Genomic DNA, 15,679 nt, shown 5'->3' with positions numbered 1-15,679 from the left:
AGAGCCAGTTTCTGCTAGCTGATAACGTGATTTGATGAATGTTTATTTGTAACGTAGTAGGTTATCTGTCTGTCTGCCTGTCTGGTCTGTCTGGTCCGTCCGTCTCTCATTGAACTTCTCGGCGACCTAACCGCTGTCAGACTTGTGACAGCCAGTCACCACCGGCGGTCTCCCATTCAGACACCAATGAGTGTGAATCTGAGTGCAGAGGTGATAAATGTGGGATGTCAGCTGGTGACGTCTGGTGTCCCTGTAGCTCCGGTATCGTTGGACTGCCGGGCCTGCCAGAGCAGCTCGCTGGCTGACTGTGTGGTTGACAAACAGACAAGGCTGGAAAACGAGACGGGACGTTTATAGAGAAAGAATGGAGATGTACTGTTTTAGGAGGTTCTCTATGTGTAAGTGTGTGTCTGTGGACATGCAGCGGGCCTGTGATTCATCACCATGTTGCTGTCACCGCCTGCACCGTGTCCTACTTTACTTTACACGTGCAAGTGTGCTGATCCAGTTGAAATCAATATCTATCAAAGTTGTACTCCTTTCAATTACAATCCTAGGTTAACTTAGCAACTTTTTGGGGGGTTTGATACTACAGCAAACTTTTCTGGAGCAGCTGTCTTCTGAGAAACCCAACAGAAAAGCAAAGATTCTTTTTAATAATGAAGTCAGTCAATAATTGGCAACTTTCCATCATGCCAGGAGCAAACATGATCTGTTTTCCGCAGTATTTAAAACGGCTCCACTGTGAAAAAAATCTATGTCTTGTTTTGTAGATGCACAAGAAAAAACACCCTGGGTTTCACCAGTTAAATGCTTGAAATGTGAAATCCATTAGCAGTAACTTAATACAGCTCTGATTCAGTGTAAACAGTTAGCCTGATGAGGTAAATAAAATATGGTAAAGGTAAGTGACTATTGCCTGCTGAGGCTATTCGTGCTGAATTTGTTAATGCATGAAAATAGTTTTTCCGGTTTGTAGTTCATCTTAGTTGTGGTTGTTGGTTTTGAAATGCGTTGATGTATACTTAAAGCAATGTCTCCTCCAACTTTGCTAAGAATCACCAAAGACAGCTAAGCAGGAGCACCCACACACACTGCTTTGCAGTTGGCTGAAGCTGCATCTTCAGTTTGCCAAAGTTTAATTCCACGTGAAGCAAAGATGCAATATTTTTTTTTCACTGGAAGCAAATGTTTTGTCCGCCCCTTTGCTAACAGCAGACAAATACTGACAAATATTAACTTTGTTCATGTGTGACTGTGCATTTATTCTACATTGTTTCTTCTACGAAATTAAAAGTAATATAAATCCCATACACTGCAAAAAAAAGAAAAGTTGGGTGAACTCAAAATTTCAAGGCAACAAACTTCGATAAAATTTTAAGTTGGACAATTAAACTAAATATTTAAAGTTTTGTTTTTGAGTTTGCTCAACTCTGAATTCAGATTTTTGTCAACTCAACTACGTTGTACTAACTTATAATTTTACATTGTAATAACTTTTAATCCTTACTTCTGCTAACTTCAATGTGCTGAATTGGCACGATTGTAACGCCGCTATGAAATGTCAGCTAATGTTGCGACCACAATTTTGAGTTAGCATTGATACGCTAATGGCTACTCTTGTAGCTGTAACAAGCAGCGCCGCTAGCATCAGTTAGCCACTAGCATCAGTTAGCCGCTAGCATCAGTTAGCCGCTAGCATCAGTTAGCCGCTAGCTTTCGCTAATGACCGAATTTCACCACTTTCGCGAATTTCACAACAAAGAAATAAGAGTTATCAGAACTATTGTCCCTTGTTGTGAACCCCAACTTAAAGATATAAGTAACAACAACTCACCAACTTGTTTTTGAGCAGACAACTGGCTTCCTTTGTTGTGCTAATTTACATTATTGCCCTAAATGTCAGTTATTTATAATTCCAAGTTTTAGCAACTTAAATCACTGTTTTAGGCCAAAAAATACAAGTTGGCTTTTTTGCAGTGTATGAGAATGGCGGACTCGGCCACTAACAATGAAAAACAACATAAAGAGACACAGTTACAGAATTAATTAATTGATTATTATTAATTAATTAATTAATTAATTAATTAATTAGTAACAAAATGTAAATATGTTGGGTCAACATGATATATTTGCGTTACTGTTAATTACCAGGGGTCAGTACAACTAGATTTGTAAGGGTAATTGTAAGATACTAACATAATTTTCTTGGGCCATTTAAACGTGTATGACATTATTAAGAGTTACTTTATTTAATAGGGTTGTTACAACTACTTTTTTAAATAGTGCAGGACATGAATTAATTGTGCTGAGCCAACAAAACAAAGTTAGGTTGAAGTGGTTTAAAGATTACCTTTATCATATGAAAATGAACATAATAGTAATTATTCAGAAAATAAAGAATTTTTAGACAGCGTATTATATTCAGCAATTTAATTAGGTTGTTTTAACATAAAGTATTCTACTAAATTTTAAAGTGTTGCATTTTATGCTAAAACAACATGTTTTAAAACTGTTCAACCACAAAACATCATTTTATATAGTAGAAGCTACATGTTAGTCTAAGGAGAAGGTAGCAGACACCCAGTTTGCTTTTTTTGAGTGCACTGAAGGTCCATAAACACCCGGGCCGACTGTTATTCTCTGACAACGAGAGTGCGAACAAGTATTAAAGGATATGTGTGTTTTGAGGCAACTTATGAGAATTACACGGGTGACAGCCATGTCTATTCCTATTTACTACCTTCTCCACCTCACTGCATGCTGTGATGCTGCAGCGTGACGGCAGCATTTCACACTTCCTGAAGGAGCTCAGGCCGCCAGCAGCTGAGAAGCTTTCTGGCAGAGGATTCATGTCAGTATTTTAAAATGTGCAGGTGGAGCCTTTTATTCCCAGTAAAGCAACAAGACATTCGGCCTCCTCCTGGTCAAGAAAAGTGGTTTTAAGGAGTCTTTCTCGGCATCAGACGGTCTCAGACTCGGCGGAGGAGAACAGTGGGGCCGTTTGTCTGGTCCCATTGAAGTGGAACATGAACAGGTCCTCTATCTGCTCCTCTATTTTTCTCTGCAAATAGAACAGCACAAGTGCAGGCTCAACTTTCTCAAGCTCCACTTTCCCAAGCGTAATTTTGAAAGAGAGCAAGAGAAAGAGAGAGACCTCCTATCAGATTCTCTAACAGCTCGGGAGGTAATGGGAGGACCAGGAGGAAAAGCTGCTCTCCGTACACCAGATCTCCACTTATCTCCCCTCACACCCCGAGGGTAACTTAAACTCACACACCAGCAATTTGCCTCCCAGCAGTATGTGAGAGAAGTTTTATGTCGGAATGGTTTTAACAGTGATACGGAGGAAGTGATGCAGCAGTGTTGCCTATGATACGATGTGAGACTAAGCCCGGGAGGGGTCGGCATCTTCTTCGCTGAGAATTCACAAGAGGAGATTATAAAGAAGTCCATCATCTCGGCCACGGCTTGACAGAATTTAAAAAGGGTGAAGAAAAGGAACGGACTGCCAGCTCCTGAACATGATCTGCTCTTTGGCTTATTTTAGGGACTGGCTGAGATTTTTGATACTGAGACTGATACAGATTTTAAAGGGGAATACTTTATTAATTGATTACTGATATGACTGATTATACTGATTAAGTTTTGAGCTGGAATAAAAAAATAAAATAAAATAATGTGGATTGTGCACCAATTTAGCACCTATGTGAGTCTGCAAAGCTACTCAGAAATCTGCTTTCTTAAATAACTTTATTAAAGTCTATTTAACATTATTACACATTATTATCTTAATGGTCAATTATAGTAATGAAAATTGAAATAAACAATAAATACAAATTAAATGAATTATCATAAATCTATTATTATTATTATATTATTATGCATCTAAACATCAGTACTGTGTGTTCAGTATCACCCAATTGCTGACCATTTAAATAAATTATAAATAAAATGAATAACTAAATACATCAGTACTGTACGTTCAGTATCACCCAAATGCCAACCATTTAAATAAATTATAAATAATAAATACATTAGTGAAATAAATAAACATGAGTACTGTACATTAAGTATCAGTCAATTGCTGACCATTTAAATAAATTATAAATAATTAAAACATAAGTGAAATAAATAAATAAACACAAGTACTGTCCATTCAGTATCGGTCAACTGTTGACCATTTAAATAAATAAAAAATAAATAAATTAGACCAATTACACACAAGCATCATTTGTTTTCTGAATTATAAATTCTGTAAAAAAAGTTTTCATATCATATATAAAATGAGCCAACCGATAAGAGCATGGCTCTAGGTTTCTGTAATGTGATGCAGCTCATGGTACCAACAGTGTTGCAGCATAGTGTGAAACAAACAGCCGAGGCCAAAATAAATGGTCATGTAGAGTTTTCTTGACACCTTAATGCCTTCATGCGTCAGTGGGTGATTTATGGTTTGTCTGTTGCCATTCATTTTTGACTCTGGTGAGATTTACTGTATGCCTGCTTGCTTTTGTCAAACCTGTCATAACCAGATTTGAGCCTGTCTGTAACCCCGTAATGGCTGGGTGTAATTGTTGTACTGGAGGAGGGAAAAAAGCACAAGCAGCTTCTGTAAATTAATTTAAGAGAGTCTGAGGGAAGATTTGGCGCTCCATTAGTATACTATCATTGTGTGTGTGTGCGTGTGTGCATGCGTGTGTGTGTGTGTGTGGTAGAGAATTGTAAAGTAAATAGAGAGAAGATCACATCTAAGTACAGAAGGAATGAAATAATTTTGGCAAACCAAAGGGCAGTTCTGTGCCAGAAACGAGCAGCCTACACACTTCTCCTGTGACCAGGTCTGTGGTTTGTGTTTCTGCTGCAGAATTACAGCCACAGCTTGAAGAAAAATCACATTTTCTGCCTCTTTTTTTTACAGAGTTAAAGTCCACCGGCACCGCTCACCATTTCTCCTTCCTGCTGAACTCCACCGACTATCGGATCCTTCGCATGGACGAGGACCACGATCGCATGTATGTGGGCAGCAAAGATTACATCCTGTCTCTGGACCTGCACGACATCAACAAGGAGCCGCTCATAGTAAGAAATGTGCCGCACAAACAATAATCCTGGCTGAGCTCAGGTTTACATGTAACCACCATGTTGATGTGTCTCTGTCAGATCCACTGGCCTGTTGCCCCCCAGAGGAAGACTGAATGTGTCCTGTCAGGGAAAGACACCAATGTAAGTATTCAAATACTCTCTTTATAATTAAGGGTTTTTTTTTTTTACACTGCTTCTCTATACCAGCTATTCTCAACCTTGGGGTCCCGACCCCAATTGGGGTCGCGAGATGATTTCTGGGGGTCGCCAAATAATTTTGGAAGTCAGCTCTGTCTCCACTGTGTTAAAGTGTTCATGTGTTAATGTGTTTTAGTCTTTTTGGTCATTTAATGTCTTTTTTTGGTAATTTTGTGTCTTTTTTTAGTCATTTTGTGTCTTTTTTTGTAATTTTGTGGGGTTTTTTGGTCATTTTGTGGGTTTTTTTGGTCATTTTGTGTCTTTTTTTTTGGTCATTTTGTGTGTTTCTTTAATCATTTTGTGTCTTTTTTAGTCATTTTGTGTCTTTTTTTGGTCATTTTGTTTCTTTTGGGGCCATTTTGTGTCATTTAATTTGATTCTTTTTTGGGTAATTTTGTGTCTTTCCTGACAAATGCCAAAGTAGCAAGTTATTACTTTACAAGGAGTATCTGGCTTGAAGCTGACTGTTTTTAGTTGTTGTCTTCTTCATTATTTGTCCAAAATACATCATATATATATATATATATATATATATATATATATATATATATATATATATATATATATATATAGCTATATTGGCCTTGTATAGAGAAACAGTGTGAAAAATTATATCAGTAGGCCTAATGAACCTCTTCAATATATTATTAAGGGTATTCATAAAAACACATTTCAAATCTTTTTAGAGCTGCTTTTGATAAAGTTGGTGTTTTTTCAGTTAATTTGAAGAGTTCATTTACAAGAACAAATAAAGTCATTATCAAGATTGCAAAAAACATTTCATTTATTTTCCTTTTGATTCTACAAAGATATATATAGTTTAATAACGTGACAGCAAAAACATGATTTAGAAAACGTAAATCAAAACAGAGATATCTTTTTTTTTACAACTTATCTCTTATGTTTCCTGCTTCCTGCTTGTGAGAAACAGTGATTTAACTACTTTTATCTGTTTTTTTAATATTGTAAACTAATTATATTTGGGATTTTAGACTTTAAATCAAGTTGCAATTAGCATTTTAAAAGTGTCACACTGGGCTCTCCGAGATTTATCTCACTGATTTTTTTTTTTTACTATTTTCTAACATGTAATTGACTGAACAATTAATCAGAAGTTGCATTTTAATGAATAATCAAAGCAATCATGAGGTGCAGCTTTAATTTAAAGTCCCATGCTGGTAGGTTTTCATACAGGCCTTTTCAAGTCATTCATCAACCCTCGGGCTGCAGGATTTGGGGGGGAAAAAATCTAATTGCAGAGGGAATAATCAATTTTTGTATCATTATTCTCATTTTCATGTATTAAAATAATCACGTTCAGGTTTTTTTTTTTGCAAGGATCTGTCGCAAATAAATTATTTTTACTTAGCACACCATTTGTAGAGTGGGATATCTCTGCAACAACACCATTATACATTTATGTGTCTTGCAATTTGGATATTACAGCAGTCCACACTGTAAAAAATAATCTGCTTAATTTACGGTAAAATACCGGCAGCTGTGGTTGCCAGAACTTCACCGTAAAAATACAGTAAGTGGATTTTCTATTCTAAATTTAAATGTAAATATCAGCAAAAACTGTAATTTAGACTGAATATTCCCATTATTTTTAGGGTAATTGTGTCATTCATTCACACATCATGGTATTTCTCCATAAATTTTGCATGAAAATGTTATATTTTTACAGCAAAACTATGCGTTTCTTCCAGTTTATGACAGTTAAAGATAAAGATAAAGTTTTGTGCTATTCTTTGATTTACGGTAATTAAAGTGTCTACTACGGTGATATTAAATTTGTAATTTTACGCCCTATTTCTGATGTCATTTGACAGTGTTTTACTGTTATTTCTACAAACATTTTTACAGTGCACATTATGATTTTGACAAAATGTTGATTAATTGTGCAGCCCTAATCAACACTCAAGTCGCCCCTCCTCTCTGCACCCACCTCCAACCAATGCAGCAGCTCATAAAAGCACAGCTTGCAACCATCGTCCCTTTTGACCTGCTGCATATTTAAACAGCATTTTATCTGGTGACACTCGTGTAAAAATCACGAGGGTGTTGTTTCAGCTTGCTTTTTTGGCGACATTTAGAGTTTGCATGTGGCACTGGGGTCAGTGGAGGACATTTTAAAGCTCCTCACAGTGTGTGACTTGCTGTCAAGCTCTCATTTACTGTCTCTGCGTCCCTGATTGCTGATTGCATACAGCTGCCACCAATTAAGCTTCGGCAGGAACTTGGAACGTGCGACATTTAGTCGTCTCCGTCGAGAGCCCAAAACATATTCCATGCACCGCCCCACATACCTCATGCATATTATAGACGTTTCTAATTATTTTTCTAACCTAATCTAATTTTCTTCTTTCTTTGCACAATAATTATTTTCACCCCGTGTTGTCCGAGGCAGGCGGACAAAATGAATCGGCTGCTGGAAGCCCCGTCTGAAGTGTTAATACGATTCAGACGTTCAAACGCAGCCCCCACAAGGAAACTCATCATTGAAATTCATATAAAAACCACATCCTTCTCTTTTGATTTTGTTCACGCAAAAACACACACGTACACACTCGTCTAACCCGCGTTAGGGGGCGAGCGGTGAGCAGCGACAGGGTGATGAGGCGCTGGCTAATAACCCTGCTCTCCCCTGCTGGTAGAGAGCACGGGCTGCTGTTTATCCAACTGGAATGTTCATTTATGCGTGTTTGGTGACCCGCGCCTCTCACCGCCTCTGGCTACATCGTATTGGCCTCGTGTATGCATGTAGGAGCCTTTCTGTGTGTGTGTGTGTGTGTGTGTGTGTGTGTGTGTCAGAGGTGGGTTTTGAAATTTCATCACTAAAATAAGAAATAAAATTGGCTACCAGGAGATGTCTTGGCAATCCCGGCCTGCTCTTTAGGGAATGACAGATGATGACAATTCAAAAGCAATTCAGAGGGGATGTCGGTTCAGGCAGGAGGTCAAAGGCAATCATCCCCACTGTGCTCTCTGTGGGGGAGCACAACTGTGCACTGAATAACACACACATGCATAAACACACACACACACACACACACACACACACACACACAGAGAAACACATCCTCCTAAACCTCTGACTTGTGCATCTGTCGTGTTGCTAAGATCTGCCAAAATGGCTCATCCCCCCCATCCTGCATACAATCTTTTTTTTTTTTTTTTTTTTTACGCTTGGTACATCCTTTCTTTTACGCCAGCTGTCACTAGCAGCCGACATGACGGACAAATCTGAACAGATATCATCAGCCCTGTACATTTCTGTAGTTGGTAGTTGTGATTTGGGTGGATTGAGACCAGGAAGGCAGACAGCTGGTCGGACAAATAGAGATTAGAGAGCAATAGACCTCGAAAGCACCGAGCTGTTTTCAGCAGCAGCACCTCTTTGTCTGCACTCTTAAAAAAAAAAAAAAGGTGTTCTCATATAAATTCTTACCACTTAGATAATTAAAAAGGGGACTAAACCACATCCAAACTCCCAACAACAACCAAAAAAAGACTCAAATTGGATTTTAGACTGTAAAAAAACACACAGGTTTCACTCAACAGGCTTGTTCGGTCTAACCAAAATGTTTTTCAGTTGTCAAGTCTGACCGAACACTGAAGTCCCCGCAGCAAACACACTCCACAGCTGAGATCTGCTGCTTTCCTCGGTTTCTGCCACACAGTTATATGGTGTTTGGAAACATTTTTCCCTCTGACAGTGTGGTCTGATGTGGAGCCTGGGCCAGGAAACAGCGCTGCCAAACACAAGCCAGCCAGCAGCGGAAATGATAGATGTGATGGTTTAAGGCCAGGCAGAGGGGTTATTAACCATCAGTGGGGCAATATGTGTTATGTAACCTTTTTTTTCCGTTGCATTTCCGTGATCAGAATATATACACTACTGGTCAAAAGTTTTAGAACACACCAACTTTTCCAGAATTTAATTGAAAATGATGCAGTTTAATGTCTCAGTGTACTCTGAAATGAATGCACATTTGCAACATTTAAAATTCTTTATTGAGCATGATAGTGTTTTGAAAGTAAAAAAAAAGATTTAAAATCACATTTTATGTTGGACTAAAGGACTAAAAAAAGACACAAAATGACCAAAAAAAGACATAAAATGACAAACAAGACACCAAAAGACACAAATTTGACTAAAAAAATGACACAAAATGACAAAAAAAAGACACAAAATGACTAAAAAAAAGACTAAAAAAAGACACAAAATGACTTACAAAGACATGGAAAGAATTAAAAACTGGACAAAATAGCCCAAGACTCCATAGAGTTAAGTTTTTAACCCACTTCTTGTTCCCTGAAAAAGGCCTACTTGTATAATTCTGAAATGTACATTATTTTCCAGTTTTGGTTAACCTTACCTTTTTTTATTTACCTCTGGCAGTTCACCACTTACCTTTGTACCCTTTCAAGCTGTTCATTTGACTTGAACTGCTTGAATTTCAATAAAAAACTGGAAAAATTGGGGTGTTCTAAAACTTTTGACCGCTAGTGTATATTTTTTAAAGTCTCTAATCCTGTCTGGGTTTTGTTTTTGCTCTCCCACAGGGTGAATGTGGAAACTTCATCCGTCTGATTGAGCCGTGGAACCGGACCCACCTGTATGTGTGTGGAACAGGCGCGTACAACCCCATCTGCACCTACGTGGACCGAGGACGCAGGTCACAGGTAACCAGAGACGCAGCCGGGCAGCCGTGGAGACATTTTGACCTTCACTCTCCGCTCCTTTTAAGAACCGTGTCTGTCAATCAATCTCGGGTCAGAGAGAATCTCCTTCTGCTCCTGCTCCTCTGTTCCACGGAGCTTCTCTTCCATCATTTTCTGCCTCTCACTTTTCATCGATTTGCGCCGTTTCACGGTCTGGAAGACTCAAAGAAAAAAAGCTCACGGCCAGTTCTATCTAGATTTCTATTATTGCAAAATTGCTGTCGGTGAGGTAGCTAACTGCCACCGTTTAGAGAGCCCAAAGCTCTCTCACCGCTGGGAATAGCATGTTGACAGTATATCTGTAGCAAATACCCTTCCTCATAGTCCCCCCTTCACTCTGTTTATACACAGCAGAGCATGTGGCCTGTCTTTTTATCTGCCTAAGAGCCTCTGAAAGGCCATCATTACCGATGCAGCCTCTCATCTATCACCAGCCTTGTAGCTCAGCCCTCCATCCCTCCACCTCTCCATCCCTCCCTCGCTCCGGCAGCGACGGCCACACAGAGCTGCAGCAGCTGCCGGCCCGGCTACAGTCCACACACACTTACATTCACCACTCGGCCTGTTCAGACTCACTGTTCAAATGGACGGGTCAGATTTCAGTGTAAAGGTCAGTCCGGCCTCTTGTCATTCAGCTTCTCCCCTAAGGCCTGAATGCTATGCTACTTCACACTGTAAAGATTTTCACCAGCAAGAGTGGATGTAAACAGAAACCAATTGTTCCCAAATTCTTCCGCTTGGTACACTGGAGGCTTCACACATTCCCAGTCCTCAGATAACTCCCAACTTCTCTCCTCAACCTGCAGACTTTTCCCTCTAGCTGCATCACTCTTGCTGCTCTTTGTTTCAGGGCGCCTTTTGCAGAGTTTGTGCAACCTGTCGAGTTCAGTCTGAAGAACGCACATTTACACATTTGCATACACCAGTGACGTGCGGTGAGGTTAGAATAGAACTTTATTGTCATTGTGCAAGACAACAAAATTTTGTTTGGAGCAGTCCTCCTCCAGTTGCACAGTACAAAATATCAATATAGAAAAATACTTCAAACAAAAACACAACATTATCAACATTATCAATGCTGTCAGCAATATATGTATAAATAAAATATATATCTAAGTGACAATGTTTTAAAAAGTCCTTCATGGCTGGTGAGGCACTGCCTTCATCACAATCAGATTTAAAACATATGAACCCTACAGAGGAGCTTATTCACCATTTGACTGGCAGCAGTTAAATGGTTATTTTTTAAATCTCATATCAGCTTTCTTTACACATACAAACTGTTGCACACAAAAAAGCACATTTATTAAAAAAAAAAAAAATTATTGTCTTACCTTTTACTTATAAACGAAGTCCATGCGCCGCTCCTTCTGAACAAAAGCATCAATAACTTGTTTGTAGAAGTTTTAAAAAATAAAAATAAACGTATGGCTGCACTTGACTTGTTAACTGTAGATTGTAGCTTGCTGTCAATTATTCTGCAGCCGAGGAGTCGCAAGAAGAATCACTGGGATCACGATTACCTTTTCGCAGCCGTTTAATTATTGCTCAGCACAAGAAACACGTTACACACATACAATTGTTGACAAAAAAACACTGTACAATATCCTCCTGACTACCAGGAAAAAAAAATTGTCCCATCACATTTTTTTTTAATTCCCCAATCTTTGTAAGTTAATTAGAATACTAAAAACAAAATGCCATACCCGTGAAATGGAACCTTCATGGCACCTAGTTAATCTTACAGAAAATATCAAAAAGTCAACTTGAGAATGAGTTGAACATCCAAATAACTGCTTATCATTACATTTTTTTTTTTTTTTTTTTTGCTTTGTTGTGCAGCTAAAATAATTCAGAGAATGTTTTAATGTGTTCTTAAGAGACTTATATAAAATATGCCAACAACATTTCAAGCCAAAATTTGCTCAATAAAAAGTATCATGCACTTACTTTTCCCTTTCCCGTAAAATGTGCTTGCACTGACGGACGCCATTTTCCAGAATGAGATGAGAAAGGTACCAAAGCCCCGCCCCCTCACATTTAGTATCATTGAAAAGCCCTAAATGTCCTCTGTAGATAGCAAAAGGTCCTCCACAGAGCTAAACTATGGAAATTTAGTTCATATAGCAAAAGTGCTTGAACATTTTAATAGCGACATACAGAGAGACAGCAATACACTCTCACTGCAGCATGCTAGCACAGTTAGCCGTTAGCATGTCTCTTCTCACTATTTGAACAATAAATGTGAAAATTCAGCGATTTTGAATAAAAAAATTATCCAAAACTGGTGGAGTTAGATAAAAAAAACAACTTTATATTGCAAATCACTGGATAAATATATATATTTTTTTTTTCATTTTACATTTTTTTCTTTCCACGATGACAGGTGAGGCGTCACTGGCATACACGTTTTTAGAACAACTTGAAAAACAGTCCACACTCGCTGTTTAGTCTAAGAATATCACTTGAAATGAAATCATTCCCATTTTTATTCCCCATTATTTTGTTTTAATTTGTTCCCATCCTGATTTGATACTGCTGCTTGTAATGCTCTTCTTCTAGTTGTTGCTTGTCTCATCTTGTTGCATTTCCTCCTCTGTTTTCTTTCCTGGCACTGTATGGTTTATGCATGGACTTTGCAGCTGTGTTTGCATGAGTCTGATCCAACATGGTTACTAAATGATGAATGTCACCCACCAGGCTCTCTTCACTCTACTTTGACCTTCACTTTGACATTTTTCTTTCCATTTCTTTTTTTAGAATTGCTCTTCTTCTTCGAGTTTACTTGTTTTATTTTTCCAGTCCTTCGTTTTTTTTTTGCACTTCTCTATTTTCTTTGCGTCATGGTCTTCACCAAGTTAATTCAATTTGTTCCGGGCTGTCGAATGTCATAATGAGATGGCCCACTGTGCCATGTGTGTGTTTTAGGGGTCCCACTACCTACAGGCACCTCAATCTGGAGGGAGAACAAGTCGGGCAGCAGACTACGGCGCTACATCAGAGCCTTTGGAGGCAAAGGTGGGCTGAAGGGAGTTTTTAAAGGCTCTTTAGTTTGGTGCCCACCTGGAGTACTTCTTCACTCTCAGTTGGAATAAAATAAAAGTGTTTTCACAGATCTTTGAGCAACAAAAACAAGCTAAATCTCCAAAACCTAGTAAAATATAATTTTTTTATTTGCAAATATAGAAAATATGCTTCCCTCCAACAGCACTCAATACAAAAGAATGCTTTGTAAATGTACTTTTCTTGTGCCAGTGGAGACTTTAACGGCCCTGAAAACACATTTCCTCCATCAGATTCTGACTTTGAACAATGGGTGAAACATTTTCTACCCATGTCAGAACAATTGATATTTTTTTGTGTGTTTTTGACTATGCTTTTAACAACAGTATTAAACTCTTGAAATATTATCTCATAGGATTTATTTTCCCAAATTATAACTGTTAAAGTGGCCTGGGAACTCAGTGCTCTGCAGATTAAGAAAAAACAACAACATGCTCACCCTCATGTGCATATGTGTTGTGCAGCGGGTTGTTGGTCAGAATAACCAGAAAAGCATGCTGGGTGGCATGCTGCAGAATGTAACAGGATGTTAGTGGGACATTGTGGTATTTTTGGCATACTGCATTTGATGAACATTTTGGGACATACTAAATCTTTTTCTGGCATATGGCATAAATGGTTTCGGAATCAGAATCAGAATAAGAAATACTCTATGGTTCCCAAGGGGGAAATTCGCTTTTGTTACAGTTGCTGCTGTATAAGAAATAGAAATAAGTAAGTCTATAAATACAATAAAGATTTTTTTTTTTTAAAAAGGCACGCTACACTAAATTTCCAACAACAATATAAGATACAAATGGGTCTCAAGTAAATAGAATTAGAAATACAATTCAAATGTGTAAATTTAAAATAAAGAGAGATATGTACAAATATGTATACATGTAACAAAAGTGTGACAGATTACATATATATATATGTATATATATATATGTATATATATATATGTGTGTATATATGTATATATATATATATATATATATGTATGTATATATATATATATATATATATATATATATATGTATGTATATATATATATATATATATATATTTGTACACATTTGTTAGTCTGGGTATTGAAACACACCCTTGTTGTTGCCATGGTTTGTTGTTTATGAATTTATTGTTGTGTTATCTGTCACTTATGTTGGAAAATACCTAAAATTAAATTTTAATTATTTTTTTAATTCAGATATTATTGCAGTTATCTGCTGTTGACCTAACGTTAGCCTTTTTAAATTTTTTTATCTAATATGTGAATCATGATCACATTGACAGATTCTACAAAAAACTACAAACTGTGGCAATAACAAGCTGTGCATCACTTTTTATCATCCTCTGGAAACCGTTTCCATCCTGCTGCGAGCTCCTTGCAGCGCTTCTTCTAAATGCAGCTCGTGTGTCGTCAAATTGATGTTTTCATATGTTGTCAAGTTGGTGAAGATGAAGCCGTTATTATCACCTCAGAGGCTGATTTATTGTTTTTTCCAAGTGGCAGAATTTTTATCCACACACATATTTTTTTGAGTCATGCTGTATCTTGTTACTGAAAAAACAACATCCAAGAAACGGGTAAAAAAACAAAACAAAGAAGAAAAAAAACCCACAGCTTTGACATTATTTTGCTCTGCCTTACATATTTCCTACCTGTCAGACAGCATCAGGCAGCTTTGAAGCACCCGACAAACTCCATGTAGACAGATACTCGGTGTTGACACAGATGTTCAAGATGTCCTCTTGCACTGTGAAATAATGAATTCTTGTTTGAGCCACTAACATCAGAAGCATGGTGGATGAGTTTTGGATTGCTCTCAGCATTTTCCTCCACCTCTCCATCTCACAGATAACTGGCTTTGAATGCTTTTTGTTCCCCTCAGCAGATCCAATAGTGCTGCGAGAGAGAGACTCTGTTTTTCAGCGGCTGTGGGGTCACAGCTCCTCACTGTTACTGCCTCTGTAAACCGATCACATTATTAGTTTGATGCTTTTATTTTGATGCTTTTAATACCTAAGTGCCTTATACAAGCTGCATTCAAAGAAAAAAACCTTCCCCCACGCAAATAATGATCCCTTAAACACAATAAATCTGTTATCAAGTGAGAAATGCACACAGAAAAAATGACTAATGATGTTTTTCCTTTGCCGTTTATAGGAATACATTTTCCGACTTGAACCTGGTAAAGTGGATTCTGGGAAAGGAAAATGTCCTTATGACCCCAAACTGAACAGCGTCTCTGCTTTGATCAGTAAGTCTCTGCTCGTTTTTTTTTTTTTTCTTCCATACAACGTGTACAGGCAGCTTTAAATAACTATCTGGGAAACAAAGAAGTTCTGCAGGATGTCTTTGGGTTTCGGCTTGCATGCCTCAAAAGTAGTTTGTTTGCAACCACATGAGTTCTGTGGGATTCAGCATTAAATGTTTTATTTCAGTTTTTGATTTATTTGCTGAGGAAAATCGAATTTGCTTGTTCTTGCAGCTGCCTCCCTCTCATTATGATTATTTAACATTTTCTTACTGTGTATTATTTGGAGCTGCAGCTTATTTTACTATCAAGTAATGAGCCCATTATTTTCTACATTTAATCCTTTTGTTTATAAAATAAAAATG

The 15,679-nt window shown here is 37.8% G+C and overlaps 1 protein-coding gene across 1 annotated transcript in view; it reads left to right on the top strand.

Moving 5' to 3' along the window:
• LOC131968384 (semaphorin-3F-like) overlaps positions 1-15,679 on the top strand; it is an 80,789-nt gene that overhangs the window by 38,264 nt on the left and 26,846 nt on the right. The window contains exons 3-7 of the mRNA XM_059329221.1: positions 4,922-5,082; positions 5,164-5,226; positions 9,853-9,972; positions 12,940-13,029; positions 15,224-15,317. Of these exons, the coding sequence (XP_059185204.1) occupies positions 4,922-5,082; positions 5,164-5,226; positions 9,853-9,972; positions 12,940-13,029; positions 15,224-15,317 (528 nt within the window). The remainder of the gene's footprint in view (positions 1-4,921; positions 5,083-5,163; positions 5,227-9,852; positions 9,973-12,939; positions 13,030-15,223; positions 15,318-15,679) is intronic.

This window comes from Centropristis striata, chromosome 3 (assembly GCF_030273125.1).
Source record: "Centropristis striata isolate RG_2023a ecotype Rhode Island chromosome 3, C.striata_1.0, whole genome shotgun sequence".
NCBI classification, from domain to species: Eukaryota; Metazoa; Chordata; class Actinopteri; order Perciformes; family Serranidae; genus Centropristis; species Centropristis striata.
The sequence above is the reverse complement of the archived record's forward strand: the minus strand, read 5'-3'. Positions and strand labels throughout refer to the sequence as shown.